An 18,973-nucleotide genomic window follows, 5' to 3' on the forward strand; every position below is an offset into this window, starting at 1 on the left:
GTAGCGCTGATTTACAACGTCTATACTGTTATAAATAATGGTAATACGATATACCATAAATGTTGAACTATAACAATTATATTATAATAATAGAGTTATTAAAATTCATAATAAATATACATATAGTATAATATATCAAGTTGTGTTCGTATCCCGCTGTGGGTCGTATGTCAGAATGGGCGACCGATTAACCAGTCATAGGGAAATATGTTTTCTTCTATCTTGATATTTTAGTTTTAGTAACAGTTACATGGATTTAATAACTTCGATTATATAAATAAATAAATAAAATAAAATTGATTTATTTCAGGCACAAACCCATATTTCAAAATCCCATGAGTTACAATATAATAAATTACAATTACAATGCATTCATTCATAGATAACATTACAAAATAATTAAATAATTAGTCATTGTATGTTAAATCATGATTACAAGACATTTTCATTATTTATAGCAGATAATATTGGTATAGATTACAGTTTACATAATATGTTAAATTTACAGCATTCGTACACAGCCCTGACAATTCCGTTTTTTGTATTTCTTATTCGTTCCATAAAGGAAGCGGCCCTTTTTCTCATAACGGCATAAAAGTCGTCAACCCTATTCTACAAGAATATTTACAAGTTACAAATATATTTAAACTGAATTATATTATCTAATGTATACAAAATCTAAATTTAAAGAAAGAAAAGTAAGGGAGAGTAGAAGTTATTAGTTTATATTTATTAGTAGCTCTGTAATTATATGTTAATTTTATATAGTTTGTTATTTCTGTAGATATGTACAGGAAATGTGGGCCTAATGTCCAGGTCCAGTCCAAAATAATCGCTATCGAGTTTTTAGGCAATATCATGAGTTCTTAAAGCACATTTATCCTCAAGTAGACTGCAGCTTTATATAGAAGAATATACAGATTAAGTAAATGTAGATAACTTTATAATATTGTGTTGAAGATACGTTTTCTTGGCTTTACATAAGGCATTGCATCTTTAGTTTGCTGGAACTCTTTTAAAAGTCACAAATACAAAGTATTCCGACAGCTATTCTGTGACAGCTAACATGCTGTAATAATGCGTCACCAAACGAAGGTCCTATTTCATTGTTTCTAACTCTTAGTGATATACCATACTAGGTCATTAGGTCATAGTTCAAAATATAAACACGGGACTTCTGAGAATTTACTAACAAAAACTAGCAGCAGTAAAGTGCACCACACACGTAACGTGATTGCGGATCGAGACTTTTTCCTGTATTCATTAGCTGTAGGTATTGTTAGTCGAGATTGTGCCTGAAAGAGCTTGAAAGTGTAAGGACAATGTGTTTTGCGTTCTTTGCTCAGAATAGTCGTCTGTGCAATTCTAGATGCTCCCTCAACTCACATGATAGAGAATCCGTTTAAGTTAGTACTGTAGCAGATGCTGCAATGGTTTTATTATAATCGCCCTTTCAGTTATGGCGAGTGATGTGCGCCAATCTCGACCTGCTTTCTGTAAGCAAATGTCATTGTCTATGCAATTAGATACTTGGAATTACAACCGTTCCGAACCGCAACCGTCTCGCAACCGCACTCTGTCTGTGTTGCCCTTAACTATAGAGGACACGCCTCACAAAACTTTAGAGGCGGTATAATAATTATATTGTCAAAACGTAACACCAATCTATTACGTATTCAAACATTTAAATAAATGCATTGAGAAGAGAACAATAGCTTCAAATAGTTTAGCAATACGACAAACAATTTCACTTTTATGAAATCGTTTGGAGCAAGCATGTCTGTCTGTGTGTCTGTAGGCTGTGTCAATAATTATTCGGAGGCTCTATTGTCACTTAATTCTATGCATCTAGAGCGAGGTTAGGTACTCATGCACAAAAGTGTTAGCCAATCTCTTCCTATCGCATTTTTGTTACGAAAATATTGTTTTGTTCGAATTAACATAATTTATTATGTGAATTCAGAATATAATGCATTTTATATGAGATTTATTTATTGTTTTCGCTTTCGTGTGGTATTTTGGATGGTCTGGTATTTATTGATACGTCATAATGTTTCTTATTAATATGTATGTTTAGATTTCTTTCTGATCTGAGTGTTAAGTTATCTGCAACGGCGCAGCGTAAGAGTAAGATGAAAGAAAATGCATGGGTTACTATTACGTTAAAAATAAAGCTATAGTCAATATTCGAATCTATTTTATTACGATCGTGGTAATTCAATCTTTAATTCGCAAGGATTATCCTTTAGTTTATAGTTTTTATTAATAATATCACAAAATAGGCTACACCATCTTTTGTTTAGACTGAATTGATTTTGATAATGTCATAGCATTTCAAAGATTTCATAGGCAGCTTTTCAGTTGCTCCATTCGTATGCACAATTCATGTATATCATTACCACTTCTGTCATCGCCAGTACTTCAAAACCAGACTAGACACAATGTCGGAAGTACAGTCGTGATTATCCTTGGACACTTTCGTACTCAACTGTACATATTTACGTTTAATTGTCGCTCACGACCTGTCAAATATACCGTGCGATAATTCATTATTTATTGGTCTGTATTTGTGGTATACTTGCCTTGAAAGTCTAGCAAAAAGAGATCGACACTGCAGGGAGTGGTGTGTAAAAAATCTTATAGTGTAGGACTGGGTTAAAGCTGAGTTTATATAGTCACGGGATTGTGTAGATTTAGTTTCAGTGATGGCAGCTGTACAAACAGTCTTAGTATTATTTTATACGGTGTTTAAAATAAGTAACAGGCGAGATATTATGTATAGGTTCTTATTATCATAGTGTTATCGACATTGCTAATATTTTGAAAAAGTAATCAGTTGTGTCTTTTAGGAATTTTTTTATCAATTTATTCTTTAAGGTATTAGACTTAATATTGACCTTATCTAGAATACCGTTTCACACCCAATTTACTTCAAAAATTAATGTAACTGATTTTCAACAGCATAAACTAATTGTATATTTTCGGTATTACCGTGTCACCTGCGAATCGATTAATAGGCATTTCAAGTATAAATTAGAAAATAAAAAAATGTACTAAGAAGGAGCGTCGAATGTAAAATTCTCCGATATCTAGTAAATAGGCATTACAGTGGTAAGAAATCGTCTCTTTTCTCTACCCATTTTACTTCCATGTAAACGTAGCTTTACAATGAAAAAGCTAGTAGGTAAATCACAACAAAAAGTACAATCGTACAAATGATTTGATTTAACTTAATGCTTAAGGACACGAACAATTTCGCATGCCTTCTAATTTATGCTGATTTCATAGTTAATCGATGTTACGGCTACCAATGAGGTTTAGGTTTTATTTACCACCCACTTGTGAAGTGCACTGAATTGTGTTAGTCATAGTATGGCACATTAAATCTGGAAAACCACGTATTAGTGTAAAATACCTGATTTTCTAGTTCATTGACGCATTGGAAAGTACATTGCTGGGTTATACCCATAGTTACTTCCAAACGGGTATTGCTTGCATGATTTTTGTTAATTCAACTGGAGTTTTCACAATTTCTATTTTTAGGTGGCGGTACAGATACTAACACGCTAAGTAAGGCTTGTTCTGTGCAACTCTTACTTAGCTTGTTAGTGTCTTCTAATATATCTAATAATGTATGAAGACAACACACGAACATCAAAATTAAAAAAGTAACAACACAGGATCAGATTAATAAAATTCTGTTAAGTAAATTAGTTTTCTTTAAGATTAAAAGGAGTAAGTAGGAGACATCGTGGTTGTAAACGTTGTAAGTCAAAGAACTTTCTAGAAGTTAAATCAAAATAGCATGAATGAGCGTCCGCAAACGGTAATTGGTTATCGTAGTACGTTCTAAGCAAGCCCTTTCCCTTCAGAAATGAGTGAATAGCTCTACAATAAACATCATTAACCTAGTCTATTAAGTAACCTTTGAACTAAGAAAGTCTACAAAGTGTGAAATGAACTAACTTGTCCAGTTGTGGTTAATATGTTAGCACATACAATAAAATGTGACAAGTGGCTAGTTTTCCGGAAAAGTGACGCCTTGTTAGAAAGCGGACGATTGTCGCCGTAGGAGTGGAAATATACAGGGAAGGTGTTGAGATAGGGCACGCAACGATCAATAGAAGTATCCAGTCCGAGGTTATGTGAGTTGTGTTATGTATGATGTGTGTATCAAATATCTGATTTATATCAATACAAAAAATTATAAAAATGTCGTGTTTGTTTTGAATAGTCATAACATAACTATATTTGTTAACCAGACTCAGTCCCGCACATGTTTCATCCCCTCTATAAACATTTTCAGGTTGAGTTCCGAAAAAAGCCCTACTATCATTTACAAAACTTCAAGCTAATTAATAACTTTCTAAATTAGGATAGGATTTATTGATTTTCGTCAAACCTGCCTCACATCTAACGAAATTCTGAAGCCTGAAAACCAATTAAGTTGTTGTTTTTCATACACATAACTTACTCCTGTGCAATTGATATAACCTAACTCACAAATATTGAAATTCTGACTACTAAAGAGCAATAACATTGTATCTAAACTACATACTCTTGTCGAATCTAAATTTCACATAATAACCGCGGCGTACACGCTCACAATATAGCCCCGTATGTTTCGATACAAGGACACTACTTGGTATTCAAACTGGCTGCAGATGTTATCTCCTACGTTTCACTCACATCTCTGTTTATTGCACTTTTATAACATTTGCAACCACTTTCTAAAAGTTCCTGTTTTTTTATATGATAGATAAAGTTACCTGGCATTTGTTTGTAGTAAAAAAATGTGTTTTTTTCCTTTACGTTCTTTTTCTGTAGATTTGCATACGTAATTCCATTTGAAAGATGGAATCCCCATACCATAAAACTAATTTCGTGTCACGAACAAACATACAAATGAAAGACATGAAAAACACTAAGTACAAACTCAAAACAACAAATTTAGCATCTCATAAATATTTGTTTCGTATGGAAATCGAACCTACGACCTACCAACTCACTACTGCACCATGTAAGCCATAAGTACTTATAACAACTAATGACAACATCAACAAAATATAGTCGTTAACCCAGCAATTATTTAATTTAAAACCCAAACAACGGCAAAACAACCTGAATCTCACGCCAAACTCACTCATTCACAAACATAAACCTCTTTTAGCTACAAATGTATCAAAAGTGAGCAACGTTATGTAATGACGGATGTACACTTGCAGTCCGCCTTGCCCTTGGTCCACATTACAGTTAAGGTCCGTACACAATGCCGCACTGCGATGTCGGCTTTTGCAATTGATTTAAGACTGTTTTCCTCTAAGATAGTGATATAATTTGTAGCGTTGTGTAGTAACGGGATTTTATGACATTTGAGTGGGAGTTCAACTTCTGCAGCGCGATTCTATACAGTCGGTACCTTCGAATATCGAAATGAGAATGTACTGCAAAAATAGTAACTACGACGCTCGTCAGAGGCGCTGATCAGATTTTAATACAAAATTTCTCGATGACAAGCCTGTTGTCGGTAGTCGATAGTAGTAGAGAATCGAGCTACTGATCCCTGTGTGTGGATTTTCGCGTCGTCGAGAATACCAAGCTGCGTCATGCCATGCTAGTATTGTCCCACTGCTAGGCAACGGTCTCCTCCCGTATTGAGTGAAGGGTTAGGCCATGAGTCGTGTGAACTATGGGTTCTAAGTAATTTTACTGATATATTCCTAGTTGTCCCCTATACGCTGCCTAAGTAAGCGTATGCGTAAGTCTATCTATCCGTCTGACATCTTAATTCAACAAATTCAGTGCAGGGGTGAAAAGATTTTATGAAATTTTACAAGGATATAGTTAAATTACCAGTGTTATACTTAAGCTAAAAAGATATTAATGTTGTTAACATTACCATGTAATTTTATACTTGTTTACATTCGCTTAGATATGTATATCTGTATTAAGTGGAAGTCAGACCTAAGTTGTAATTAAGTTTTCACTGCTCGGTTTGTGACTAGACTTGTTAATTGGAAGAACAATTACAGGAGGAATTATTAACACTATAAATCATAAATAGATAACTTCAAAACACAAGTTCTGTTTTGGTGGTAATACACAGTACTTATTTATAACAACATTTTTGTTCTGGTGATAATACACAGTTCTTATTTATAATTTTCTTATGCTTATTTACAGGCTCTTTCATCTGCTAAAACTGCGGTCGCGGCTGTCGCTCTCGCATAGGCCTTTTAAACCAAGAACGAATATGTTTCTTCGTTATAAATATTCCTCCGCCTGATGTCGCTTGAATCATCTGCAATAGATGGACACAGGCCAATGATGATGATAGTTGGCAGATAATATCATCTAACACCGTTTATTAACACGTTTGGAACGAGAATCAAAAGTATTTACATGAAGGAAAGGGCTGTCCTGCTATCCTGAATAAGTTGAATGCGATGAATCGATTCCCTGAAAAGGACATACACTTATTGACTTTATTGTAGCAAAAGATTTTGCGGCTATAAGCTAGTTTTTACGTAAATGCAGTCAGATTCAAATTCACTTTTACAAATTTTGACCTACATATGTTACGAAGCTGTTAATTTAAAGCAATTAGGTATTTCCAAAATATTAAGAAAGCTGACACTTGAACCCGCTATCCGTACATTTGTAATCATACTTATAAGCGTTACACGTGTACCGTGGTATATAATTACATCTATGTAATTTGTTATTCAACTACACATTACATAAATACTTAAGATGTGTTGTTCTACTAAATTGAAAAGGCGACTTGAACTTAGCAGATTCGTTTAATGTGACTTTTAACTTATTTTTTTATTATTTTTATTTTTAAACGAATGTTATAAAAGTAAAAGTAGACCCTTTATTGATTGTCGTGGCTTCACGTCTAAAATGTGAGACTGTTTTTGATAACAATTTAGGTGAGAAAATAAGACTAAACTTCTCATTACGTACGAGAACAAAATTTACAAGAAAATGCGAATAAAGTTTTCTTTTAGTAGTTGGCACTTTTTCACCAGATCTTTGCTTACGACATTTTTATACGTCTGATGAATACGTACCTGGGGAAATACCTTCTAAATACACACAAACCCAAAATATCGCTAATCCTTTTTATTAAACCTACTATTATATCCTCGGACAGTTGTATCAGACATAAACAAAAAAGGTAATCTATAATGTTTTTCTCAAAAACACGTACTTCTAAAACTAGCCGTGTTATAGGAAGTTACGCATCACATATTACGATTGTTCTGAAGATATTAGTTGTAAAAACTCGGAAGATACAAGATGTTACGTTACTATTACGACAACTGTTAACGGTACCAGCAGATATGGTTCTTTGTGCCATACGTTTGTTTAATTGAGGAAAACTGTGCTTTAATTGTTCTCATTATGGGGAGGAAGGAAGTTAGTAAGAGTAGTCATTTACAAAACGTTTTTTAAGCAGAATTCATTTACATAAATGTTGAAGAAAATACCGTCAACTATGTGGTAGAAAAAGATCTAGATAGATCTTAGATATCTGGTAATAGGCAAAATGCAGAAAAGGGGTTTATGTGATAAACCACCCACTCCGTAGCTAATAGTTAATAGTTTGGTGTCGTGCCAGGTATATTGCAATAGGCTCGCCCCCTATAGCAATGGGACTAACATTGCTAATGGCGACGCGACGTGGGGGTGTAACTATTTCATGCACCTCTTCTTCGGGAACAAAAGGCGTGACTTTTTGTTTTAAAAAAATACAACTCGCGTCCTAAGAACTGCTCTTGTGTCGCGGGGACTTTTACGATCCATAAATGTATGTTACATTTGTGGATCGCACAAATAATTGTCCCGTGTGGAAATCGAGCCCACGACCACCCTACAAAATGGTAGTGGCGTGGTGACCTAAACTACTGCGCCAGGGAGGCAGTCATGATATTTTGTATGTATGTTTGTAAAAATCGTTGCGTTAATAATTGTTCTATTTATTTTCTTTATCGTCTCACCAACCTTAACCCTCATAATGTTCAGTAATTACGTTTGATATTTGATCAATAACATCATGTCGCAAGTCAAATGAGCCATCTTAGTGACAATAGTCAGTTTGTGACAATTCACATTGACTATTGTTATTTTTGACCTCGTTCAAACAAATGAGCTATAATGTTGCCTCATGATATGTGTGTGAAACAAGGGATATTATTATGTTAAGTATTGTTGTATGACCTAATTTGATGCTGTATCGAGTTGTTTGACTGTCTCTCTATCTGTACAGCTAGGTTAGAATGTAGATCAGGATTCATTTCGAGATCTTCGATGCTTATATAAACTTTCGTTAAAAATTCAATTCCCTTGGAACTCTTAAACTTCATGATGTGTGTGGGAACTCTCGATAATAGGTTGGAAGATGCCTAATAGATGTTTAGGCACTAGTTGCGCTCACTGGTCGGTAAACGATCTGTGGATTAGACAACCCTTAGCGCGGTCATTCTAGGTTGACCGTAAAATGGTATTAGAACTGGGCGTCTTCGTGCTTCGGAGGGCACGTAAAAATTGGGTATCGGTTGTTGTCTATTAAGATAACAGTCGTTAAGCCACGTCAAAGGCCTTTGGGCGGCTTGAACAACTTGACACTAGGTTGACCACTAACCATACAATAATAAGAAAAAGATGCAGTAGGCTCGCTTCCTATTGCATAGAATCTGGTTAAAATTGGTTTTTCTAATGTGGTTGTTTTCTAAAAATATCTTAGCAACCGAAGATATGAATTTACTTAGGAAATGTTATGTAATGATACGACATCTTGCCTTTTCGAAAGAAAACAATATTTTTTGTACCATAAACATATAATTTAGTTTCAAAAACATTGCATGTCACGTCATTTAAACAGATCGGTATATGATGAGACGGAGAATTACATAGGGGACTGTATGTTGTATGTCGAAATAGTGATTTAGTTTAATGATAAGCTGTGCAGATTGTACGTCGATGAATAGTAAATATAACTGTTGCGATATATGAAGAAATCTATGCTTGATTTAGGCGCCACCGAGTGCATAGATATTTAATGTGGTCATTTTGTTTAATACTTTAAATGTGTTATAAGTCGTAAGAAAATATCAAAGGCAATTCTCCAAACTAGAGTAATAACGGTTACTGAAGTAATTATAGCCAGATTTTGAGAATCGATACTCATTTGTTTTTTTAATATTATGTACTGGCATTGTACCTGTTGGCGTTTTAAAGAAAGCTATTATATAGAAATTATCGCTAAACAACTTGAACAGTTGAAGGTATTTCCGAAAGAGAACGTAGACCCAGTGTAGAGGACTCTTGGTTGACTGTTCTACCAATTAGGCAATTTAAACACTATAAACCTCGCCAGCCTCTTTCTTTACGTAGCTTATGCGTTAAGCATGCACTTGCACTCTGGGTGACGGGCAGGGTTATGTGGGACTCTCTTGCCTGAAGGGCATAAAGAAGGGCGGGTATACGCCATGAAACCCTGCAAATCTTTCCAAGCGATCCTAAAATGTGTCATTATGATGTAGCGGAATTGTTCACGCTGTTTAGCAACACGTGTACATTGACACTAATTACCACATCACATCACGACATCCGACACCTGCCTAACATATTCCATCAATTTCCATCATTAGATAATCTGGTAAAATCCACGTTATATTTAGACTTCGCAGAAGTGAGCGTTGGACTTTCATTGGGAGTGCATGTGTTATTCACGAAGCGATTCAGATTAACACAACACTTTCCTTTGTGCGACAAGAATACTAAGATACTAACAGATTTGTATTGTGACTCTGTCTGTATAGTTTTGAGGAAAAGAATGGAGGATATTTAGAATCGAATTAGAAATATATTTTACTAGCTGACCCGCGCAACTTCGCTTGCGTCACATAAGAGAGAATGAATAATCATTTTCCCCGTTTTTGTAACATTTTTTGTTGGTACTCTGCTCCTATTGGTCGTAGCGTGATGATATATAGCCTATAGCCTTCCTCGATAAATGGGCTATCTAACAGTGAAAGAATTTTTCAAATCGGACCAGTAGCTCCTGAGATTAGCGCGTTCAAACAAACAAACAAACAAACAATCAAACAAACAAACAAACTCTTCAGCTTTATAATATTAGTATAGATTGTGCGTGGGTCTTATACACTTGCGAAGATTTATTCGTCGTTAAATTTTAAAATCTTATTAAATTATTGATAATACTTATATAGCAACCTAACCTAAATTTAACCTAAAACATAATATTATTCTCAATTTCTGGTTCAATTAGGCATATTTATTTACCGGATTACAACTAAGCAAAAAGGAGTGTGAGTTGATTTTACAATTTATATAGAAGAAACTCAAAAATACACTAAAATATAAGTTTTTTAAATTCTGGAAAAATATTCTTTCAGAAATTAGGGTTGTAAAGGTGTTTCAATTTCATATTAAAATTTTGAGTTCTCAATTGCTTGCTGAGTCACAGTTCTGACAAATAATGATGTAAGTACATGTCATGCGCAGGCGCTGTACAAGGTACACCCACCGGACGTACAAATGTCAATGTCGATCAAGTTGTCAGTCACATTGTCAAATACTTTCATCATGAATCAATAAAGTCAATGACAGTGATATTGAAGGCGTGGCGAAGGCGAGGCGGAGGCGTGACATGTAATCTTAAAATCTGTATTACATAAACTGTATCGGTGACAAAAGGTTGAGAAGCGAAAAGAAGTAAATAAATAAATAAATAAAGTTTGGAAAATCAGGAGCTCTGTGTATGAGAGAAGGTTCTACCATTCGCCTTTTGAGTGCTTGAGCTTTTTGGAAGAGTGTCCTGTATTCCAGTCAGATAATTAATCATTTTATCTAACCTTGCTTGAACAGCAAAATGTCATAGAACATTTTGGTCAGAGCCCCAGCCGAGATACCGTGTTAAAATACTTATAATTATTATGTCATGAATACAGTAATTTGATTTCAAATAATTACATTCAAGTTAAAGGTTAAATTACTTTTACCTATCAGTAAACTACTGCGAAATTATTTAAAAATAGTTTTTTTGAAATCATTACGATTATTTACGATAGATGCACTGCATGCAGCAATTTATCTATACCAATATTATAAAGCTGAACAGTTTGTTTGTTTGAACGCGCTCATCTCAGGAACTACTGGTGCGAATTGAATAATCTTTTACTGTTGAATAGCCTATTTACTGATGACGGCCATAGGCTATACATATATCATCACGCTACGACCAATAGGAGCAGAGTACCAGTAACAAATGTTACAAAATCGGGGAAAATTATGACCTATTCTTCTGTGACGCAAGCGAAGTTGCGCGGGTCAGCTAGTCCAATTATAAACATCAGCTTAGTAACTCGATATCATTCGTTACCGCTCACAAATTTATTAAATTAAAATACCGAAGATACTTTACGACACTACCGAGTCATCTAATAACCATCTCCCTTAGTATGATACATTATAATCAAAATAATTTTGTCGTTACATAAGCAATGTTCAATACAGTTTCTCGTTTATGGCGACTAGTGCAATTACTATTACTTTCATAGATTGTATCATACCGCCTAAAATGTGAAGGTTTCGTTGCTTAATAAGGAATGATTTTTCCTTGTAATTTTGTATTAGATAACGATAACGACATTGTATTACAAAATTTAACGTCACGTCTGTCTTTCTGCGGCCAACTCGAAAACTACTGAAACTATTTTAACGCGAAATTTGTAGTGTTTCAATTTGCATTTCATCAATTTTTTTTTATAAATTACATACCTATAAGTCGACCCAGGAACATCGAACCTTTATGCTAAATTCCATCAAACTGGGTTCAGCCGTGAGAGTGAACCCAACAGGTTTTACTTTTACTTTAATATAATATTTATTAGTAAAGATTTGTCATTGTTGTTGCAGCTCCTGTTCACAGTGTCTCCCGGTGACGGGTACAACTGTCCATACGGTCAGAACTGCGCGCTGGAGCCGGCGCCGCCAGGCAGGACCCCCGGCTGTGCACGACCTGGCCTCACATACTGTGTACACCCAGATCCTTATCCCGAGTAAGTAAATTTTATAACACACTAGCCGACCCGCGCAACTTCGCTTGCGTCACATAAGAGAGAATGGGTCAAAATTTTCCCCGTTTTGTAACATTTTTTACTGGCTCCTATTGGTCGTAGCGTGATGATATATAGCCTATAACCTTCAAGGATAAATGGGCTATCTAACACTGAAAGAATTTTTAAAATCGGACCAGTAGTTTCTGAGATTAGCGCGTTCAAACAAACAAACAATCAAACAAACAAACAAACTCTTCAGCTTTATAATATTAGTATAGATCTTATTCAATATCCAAAGACATCTAAGTCAATTTAAGGAGCGTCAAAACACAAGTTATTGCGAAACATTTTTATATGAAAGAATAGCTTCAGCTCAGATTTGTCGGACTGTATTTTGTCACTTTCCGTCTAAGTCAAACTATCTATTAGTAATAAAAACAAAATATAGATTTCAAAGCTTACGTTTCTTTCGTTACTGACAGAGCATAATAATTTGTTATTGAGTCATAAAATAGTTGGTTTGGTATTGAGTCTAATAGGGCTGTAATTGTGGAGATCAATTGACGATCAATATTCTTCTTTCCAGAAAAATAATCCGCCAGCTAATAGAAGCAGGACAGTACGACATCAGTACTCTTCTATCAGACGAGAGCAGAGAAGACTTCTCTCAGTCAAAGAAGAACGACTATCCTTATGACTACGGACCTAACTCGCTGCCTCACGTCGACCAGATCTCGCTGGTCAATGACCCGTATACCAAGAACTATAATACTAAGTTTCATACTAGGTATAATCATGGTGAGTAAGATTTTATATGGAACAACATATGTCACGTGTCTTTAGCGCGGTTCTCTACAGTCGAAAATATCAAGAATCGAGAGATTGACATTCAAAATGTACTGCAATCGATCATTATTTTCTTACAAAATTTCTCGATACTACAAGATTTCTCATGCACAATTTTTGACTTATCCCGCATGAGTATCTGCGTAAATGTTTCCAACATTACAATCTAACTACCAATTAAAAAGCCAACCACAACCAATTTAAGATCAATTTTTACACTATTTCGTGTATGAATATGAATAACAAATTTATTTCAAAATCTGTAATCCATTTTCCACCAATTTGAGCTTTTTACAGTTATTTTGTGCAATTAACATATACACTACATCATATTATATAAAATACTACGAAATATGTGTAACTGAGTTTTTCAATTCTGATTTTACCAGAAATACTAAACAGTATTGTATCATTTTATATAGTAATGCAATGTTTTTTATACGCGATTGAAAAGGAAAAGTAGGATATACCTTATTGGTTTAACCCGACGTTTCGATCGAATTGCATGGACCGTGGTTACATTTGTTTTAATTGCTCAAAACTGAAACATTTTCATCACTATTCATTCGAATAATCCTTTTCACAAGCTTTAGACAAGGCAATAGTCTAGAATTTGGCCCGCATCATAAGAAATCTTTGGGACTACTGTCTTATAAACACTAACTCTTATATTTCCAGATATATTTTCTCAAAAGACACCGCTCCAGCCGCCAACAGCGAGTGACGCGACGCCCTACAACATCAACGCGTACCAGTCATCAAATTTCTCCAAATTCGGTTTCCACGGCTACTCTCCCAACGGCTACTGGAACCCAACGAGGAACTTCAACGAATTCGATAAGAAACTCCGCCAGGGCTCGCTGGGGTTCAACCAGAATTTCTTTGACACTTCCAACTTTTATCCGAATTACGATGCCAATGATTGGTTTAGGCAGACTTCAGCCGGTGTCACGCAGTACAACCCTAGTGAGTGGTGGAAGTAAGTAGTTTTGATAAAATACTTGCTGCTTTGCTAAGGTTAGAAAATTATGTATTTACATACATAAATCGCGCCTGTTATAACATATAGCGCAGATAAGTATATGAAATACACCCACGTTTCGCTATTAACTATATTAATCCTATGTAATAGGAGGCGAGCCTATTACCATTTAACGGGCACGTTAATAAACTATCGAGAAATATTAGAAAAGACCAAGCTCTAAGTTCAGTGTAATAACCATGGTATAAGTACGGTTTGTACGTCTTATACCAAAAGCAATCATATTTTCTTGTTATCTAAGAAATATTTCTACTTTCTCCAGTTTCGCTAATATTGATTAATAATGATAAACTAAAGGCGGCTCTTAGAACCAGAAAGAGCGTCATTTAAGCATTTAATTAATGTTTATTAGTGAAACTTACTTCCGAAATTAATATGTACGTCAACATGTTTGAATACTTTCCACCAAGACGAGTTGATACGTCTACATTTGTTATCAACTCGTACTCTTCCAATTTAAACTAAACCTAGGTTTAATATTCACAGCAAAAAATATACTCACTTCCCTATTGCCCGAAGTTTGGTAACCAAATTCGGGGCTTCTATTTGAGATATTTTAATATAAATAGGAAATTCCCAATAGCACTTTGTTCAATTAAGTACTTTAAAGTAATTAAAGGCATAGCTACTGATTCTCACCAAATTGCAACTTCATAACATTTTCCTACGCATTTAACAAAATGCGTGAATTATTAATTGTTATCTCTGAATTAACTCCTACATCTCTCTCTTTCAGATACGTATCACCATCTCGCTCTGACGTAACGATTGAACGTTCAGTGACGTTTCCGACGCGCACGTCGACGTCGCGACGACGTCGTAACGCGGAGCTTGTGAAGGAGAGCAAGAAACGGACGCTCAGTGGAGCTGAGGCGCTTAGAATAGCACTTGGTCTCGCTAAGTAAGTTGTAACAAAACGTATGAAAATATGAAGGTGTTTTTAACAACTTTAAGACTCCGGTGAGGTGCAACTATATTTAAGTATAATTGTTGGCGGCGCTGCTAGATCTGCGTTTGCATTTGATGAGATACAGAACCAATATTCGTCTTAGATAAATGTTTGAATAAGTCTCCGTAACGTATTTTTTAAAACGGGATGGGGACGAGACTTGCGTCTACGTCTACGTACGATACAGTTATAACTAGTATTAACTAAGACTTTTACCACTATGTAATTAAATAAGAAACCTTAATCTATTACCACACTTTCCAACAGCGAAGACACATCAGCGGAGCGTCCCCGGCGACAGACCGCGTCGCCAGAGCAACAACAACTCTGTTCCGTGCGCACAGAGTTCACGAACCCTCGCGCGGCGCTCAACAACAAGGGCAGCTGGAAATACGTCGTCAACATGCCTGATAGCATGTCACAGCTGGTGCGAACTGAGATTTGCACGTGAGTTTATTTTCGTATTAAAGTATAAATATGTATTTTTGAGTTTTGGTAACAGCGCCATCTAGTTTGTTTTGCTTGTACTAATAGGTTTAGTGACGCCATCTGTTGTCGAGTAGATGAATTAAATATAGTTTGGCAAAAATAATGAAAATTTTGGAGGAACAAAAATGTATTATCTTTATTTTTTTTGTATTTTCAGGTCAACACAGTGCAGCGGATTATGTACAATACCTCCAGGATACACTTCACGCTGCGAACAAAAATATATCCAGAAGCGTTTAGTGGCTCTCCAATCAAACGGACAAAACCTCTACACGGACGTTTTTTGGATACCAAGCTGTTGCCAATGTACTATTGTACCTAACACCAACTGAATTATATCAAAATTCACCCCTTGTGATGTATTTTTTAAACTCTTTCTTTTCTTGCTTTGTTGAGTTCTGCTATTCGATACTAGATGGCACTATCATTACGTTAGTCCATTCTCGTATCAAATCGGGCGAATTCAATCACTGCCTTTCCGAATTTAAAGTGAACATGACATAAATATAGATTTATTATTCGATAAAATGGAGTTATTTTATCAAATAAATATTATCCTGAGGCAGAGTATTATAGTTGTAATGTTAATTACAATTTACAATAACAAAGTATTAATTAAAGTTTAAAATGAACAATTGTAAATATTAGATAAATATATTGTAATAATTATAAGATATTTCTATTATTTTCATATAATTTAATAAATGCATACACAATTTTATATTCCTTTTTCCATATTTTATTCTCTATGTTTATTCACGCATCTTGAGTATATTTAAATTGTATAAAAATGTGTTGAGCCATAATTTTTAATATGTATTATGCATGTGCAGTATGTGCACATTATAAATTGCAGGAAAAAATAGACTTTACTATTAACGACTATTTTAAAAGTCTATTAAAAGCATATTAAGTACTTATTTTTTTTGCTTCATATACAATATGATTTAATTTTGCCATTTTATTTGTTTATTTATATTTTCTGTTATTTTTCATTTTACTGTTTAAAAGTATTTATGTACTATTAGTAACATGTAAAAGTCTTTTTTTTCAGATGTATCTAAGCTTGTGTTACTCTATAACTTTTAATATAGCCCTCAGAAATATAGAATAAGGATCATGGATCTCGGAACTAATCTGAGTTAAATATAAATATATTAAAACAATAACTAAACCATAAGTTATAAACATTATTCTTAATTTTGTTCGCGACTCTATCGCGACGTTGCAAAAGTAGTATAGATCTTTCCTTCAGTAAAAATGTATCGTTTGCCATCAATAATTTAATCCATATCAGTTCTCATACGAAAAAAAGATAAACAAATAAACTTTTGCCTCTATAATATTAGTAAGGATTTCCTCAATAAATTAATACATTAATGTAATGACGACAACACAGTAATGCTTATCTAACGCATTAATGCAAGGCACGTACATTTATATAACCGATAGCATATAACTAGAAAGGTTTTAAACCATCACAGATTATAGTTAAATGTGCTTCTAGCCAATATTCAGCTACGAAGGACAATTTTATTTTAACCAGCGAAACAGTGCAGGACTTTGTTTATAGTGTCCAAGTATGTGCACGGTATCAACACTTTATTCCTCCACTCTCATAGCCCGGTGGGACGGATAACCGACACGACCGGTGAGAGGTCAGGACCGATATTATGGTTTAGTTACGCACTAAAATATAAATAGTTACATAACTATGTAATTGTTACTTAGTTTAAATTATTCCTCTTTTGTACATTCCACTCTTAAGTATAAGTGTATTAAATAAATATAACGAGCTTTCTGCATTTTTATTTAAACTTCCTAGATTTTTGTGATAAAATAGTAAATCAGGTTTTCTTCTTAAGGCTGATTTTCTTCGATCCTGACGTGTGCCACGGACTTGACGGACTGCGTCGGAAAGCACGAACTTAAATTATGTTTGATGTTTCTATGTAATGACGGTACCTTCGCCCGATGTGCGCGACCGATGCAGCGTCGTAGGAACAGAAGCCTTAGATGCAATGCCTTCAGTTCTAGTTAAACTATTTATTAACTTTTACTTTTCTAAAACTTTACTTTCATATCCTGTACAAAATCTTGAATCTAGAGTCAAGGGTAGAGCCATTGGCACGGAAGAAACTTAAACATAACAATTACATACTAGAAGTATAAAGCTTAGTGTGTATATGAACATTGTGAAATCCTTACTATATTTCAAATCCGTGCATGAGAGTATGTGACTGGCGTAGCTGCGGAGTCTTGGATTCGATTACCATGTCGAGCAAAAGTGGTATTGGATATTTACAATTTCTGTTGTAATATTCACCAATAAATATTAACTCGCTGTTTGTTTAATAGCCAGTCTATAGCACTAGGTTAGTCCATGAATACACAGCACTATAACATCATGAATAGCAAAACGTCGATGTTCTGTATACAATTCTACACCTTTGGGTTTAAACGCAAAAAGGCTTGATTATAAAAGAATCAAATACATAGAAACTTTTAACAAAACATCTACAGAGTGTTCACTCAAACTAAACATGGCACAGGGGCTCAAAAATAAACTTCAAATTTTAAACCTTCGACCGATTCCCTTTGAACTTACTACCCCTTTGGTCATATCTATAAGCATATTTACCACATATCCTAATATCACAATCAAAACCTGTTGGTGTGTGCAACAGGTTCGATGTCTGGCCGGTGCAATCACAGTAGAGTGCACCCTATGATTTCCACGTCAAATTAATTGGGAGGCTAAGCCGCTAAGGGTGTAATCGTATATGTGTTGTAGGTAATGCTTTTAACCTGTAACTGACGGGAATGGGACGTCCATTCGTTAATTAAGAGGGTACTGATTAAGAATTTTAGAAAGTTATTCTTTAGAATTTTGGTGTTGAAATTTTAAAATGTGTGGGTAGTTTTGTTAATTGTTTCATTATTGATGTAAACACAGTTTTTTTGTGATTTTGTTGTTACTGATTGTAGAGGTTACATTAGGTAAAGAATTTGGGCATACGAAAAAAACTAACTATACGATGGATAATTGGAAAATGAATCATAAATGGTGGGGGTTTTTACCTGCTTGTTACTGGTATAATTTTTGGGTCTGTAATTTACAATACTGAAGAATAAAGATTTAAAAAAATGACTGCTGAATGCCTATCTAGAATCTTGAAAAAATAATGGTTTAGTAACGATTAAAGGCACGAAAAACTTGTATCACAAGTAAAACAACATTTTCACTGAAACCTCTAAGAAAACTACAACATAATACAACCGGTAATATCATAAAAAATAAATAAAAAAGCCCACCTCTATCCGCTTCCGGACATAGATTATTAAGACACATTTTTTGTGGTATTCATGCGGTGGCTAACATATTTTCCTTGTATTGAGTTAACGAGACGCAGGGGGTGAAATCGCCACGATCTGAGGGCTGTAGGGATGAAAATTCAACCCTTAGACCCTTGCTCTCACCCCCAGGGTACCGAGCCTACCTTAACAAATTTCCCCTTAAGCTTAACTCTGTAACATCGAATAACTCCTTTGAAG

General features: G+C 34.7%; 1 protein-coding gene across 1 annotated transcript in view; it reads left to right on the top strand.

Annotated features, from left to right (window-relative positions):
• spz5 (spatzle 5 Toll-1 receptor) overlaps positions 1-17,214 on the top strand; it is a 47,022-nt gene extending 29,808 nt beyond the window's left edge. Inside the window, exons 3-8 of the mRNA XM_076114802.1 lie at positions 11,950-12,092; positions 12,679-12,890; positions 13,617-13,917; positions 14,717-14,881; positions 15,197-15,376; positions 15,576-17,214. Of these exons, the coding sequence (XP_075970917.1) occupies positions 11,950-12,092; positions 12,679-12,890; positions 13,617-13,917; positions 14,717-14,881; positions 15,197-15,376; positions 15,576-15,750 (1,176 nt within the window). The 3' untranslated portion in view covers positions 15,751-17,214. The remainder of the gene's footprint in view (positions 1-11,949; positions 12,093-12,678; positions 12,891-13,616; positions 13,918-14,716; positions 14,882-15,196; positions 15,377-15,575) is intronic.
• The last annotated feature ends 1,759 nt before the right edge of the window (positions 17,215-18,973 follow it).

The sequence above is a fragment of the Anticarsia gemmatalis genome, chromosome 5, assembly GCF_050436995.1.
Source record: "Anticarsia gemmatalis isolate Benzon Research Colony breed Stoneville strain chromosome 5, ilAntGemm2 primary, whole genome shotgun sequence".
Taxonomy (NCBI): Eukaryota; Metazoa; Arthropoda; class Insecta; order Lepidoptera; family Erebidae; genus Anticarsia; species Anticarsia gemmatalis.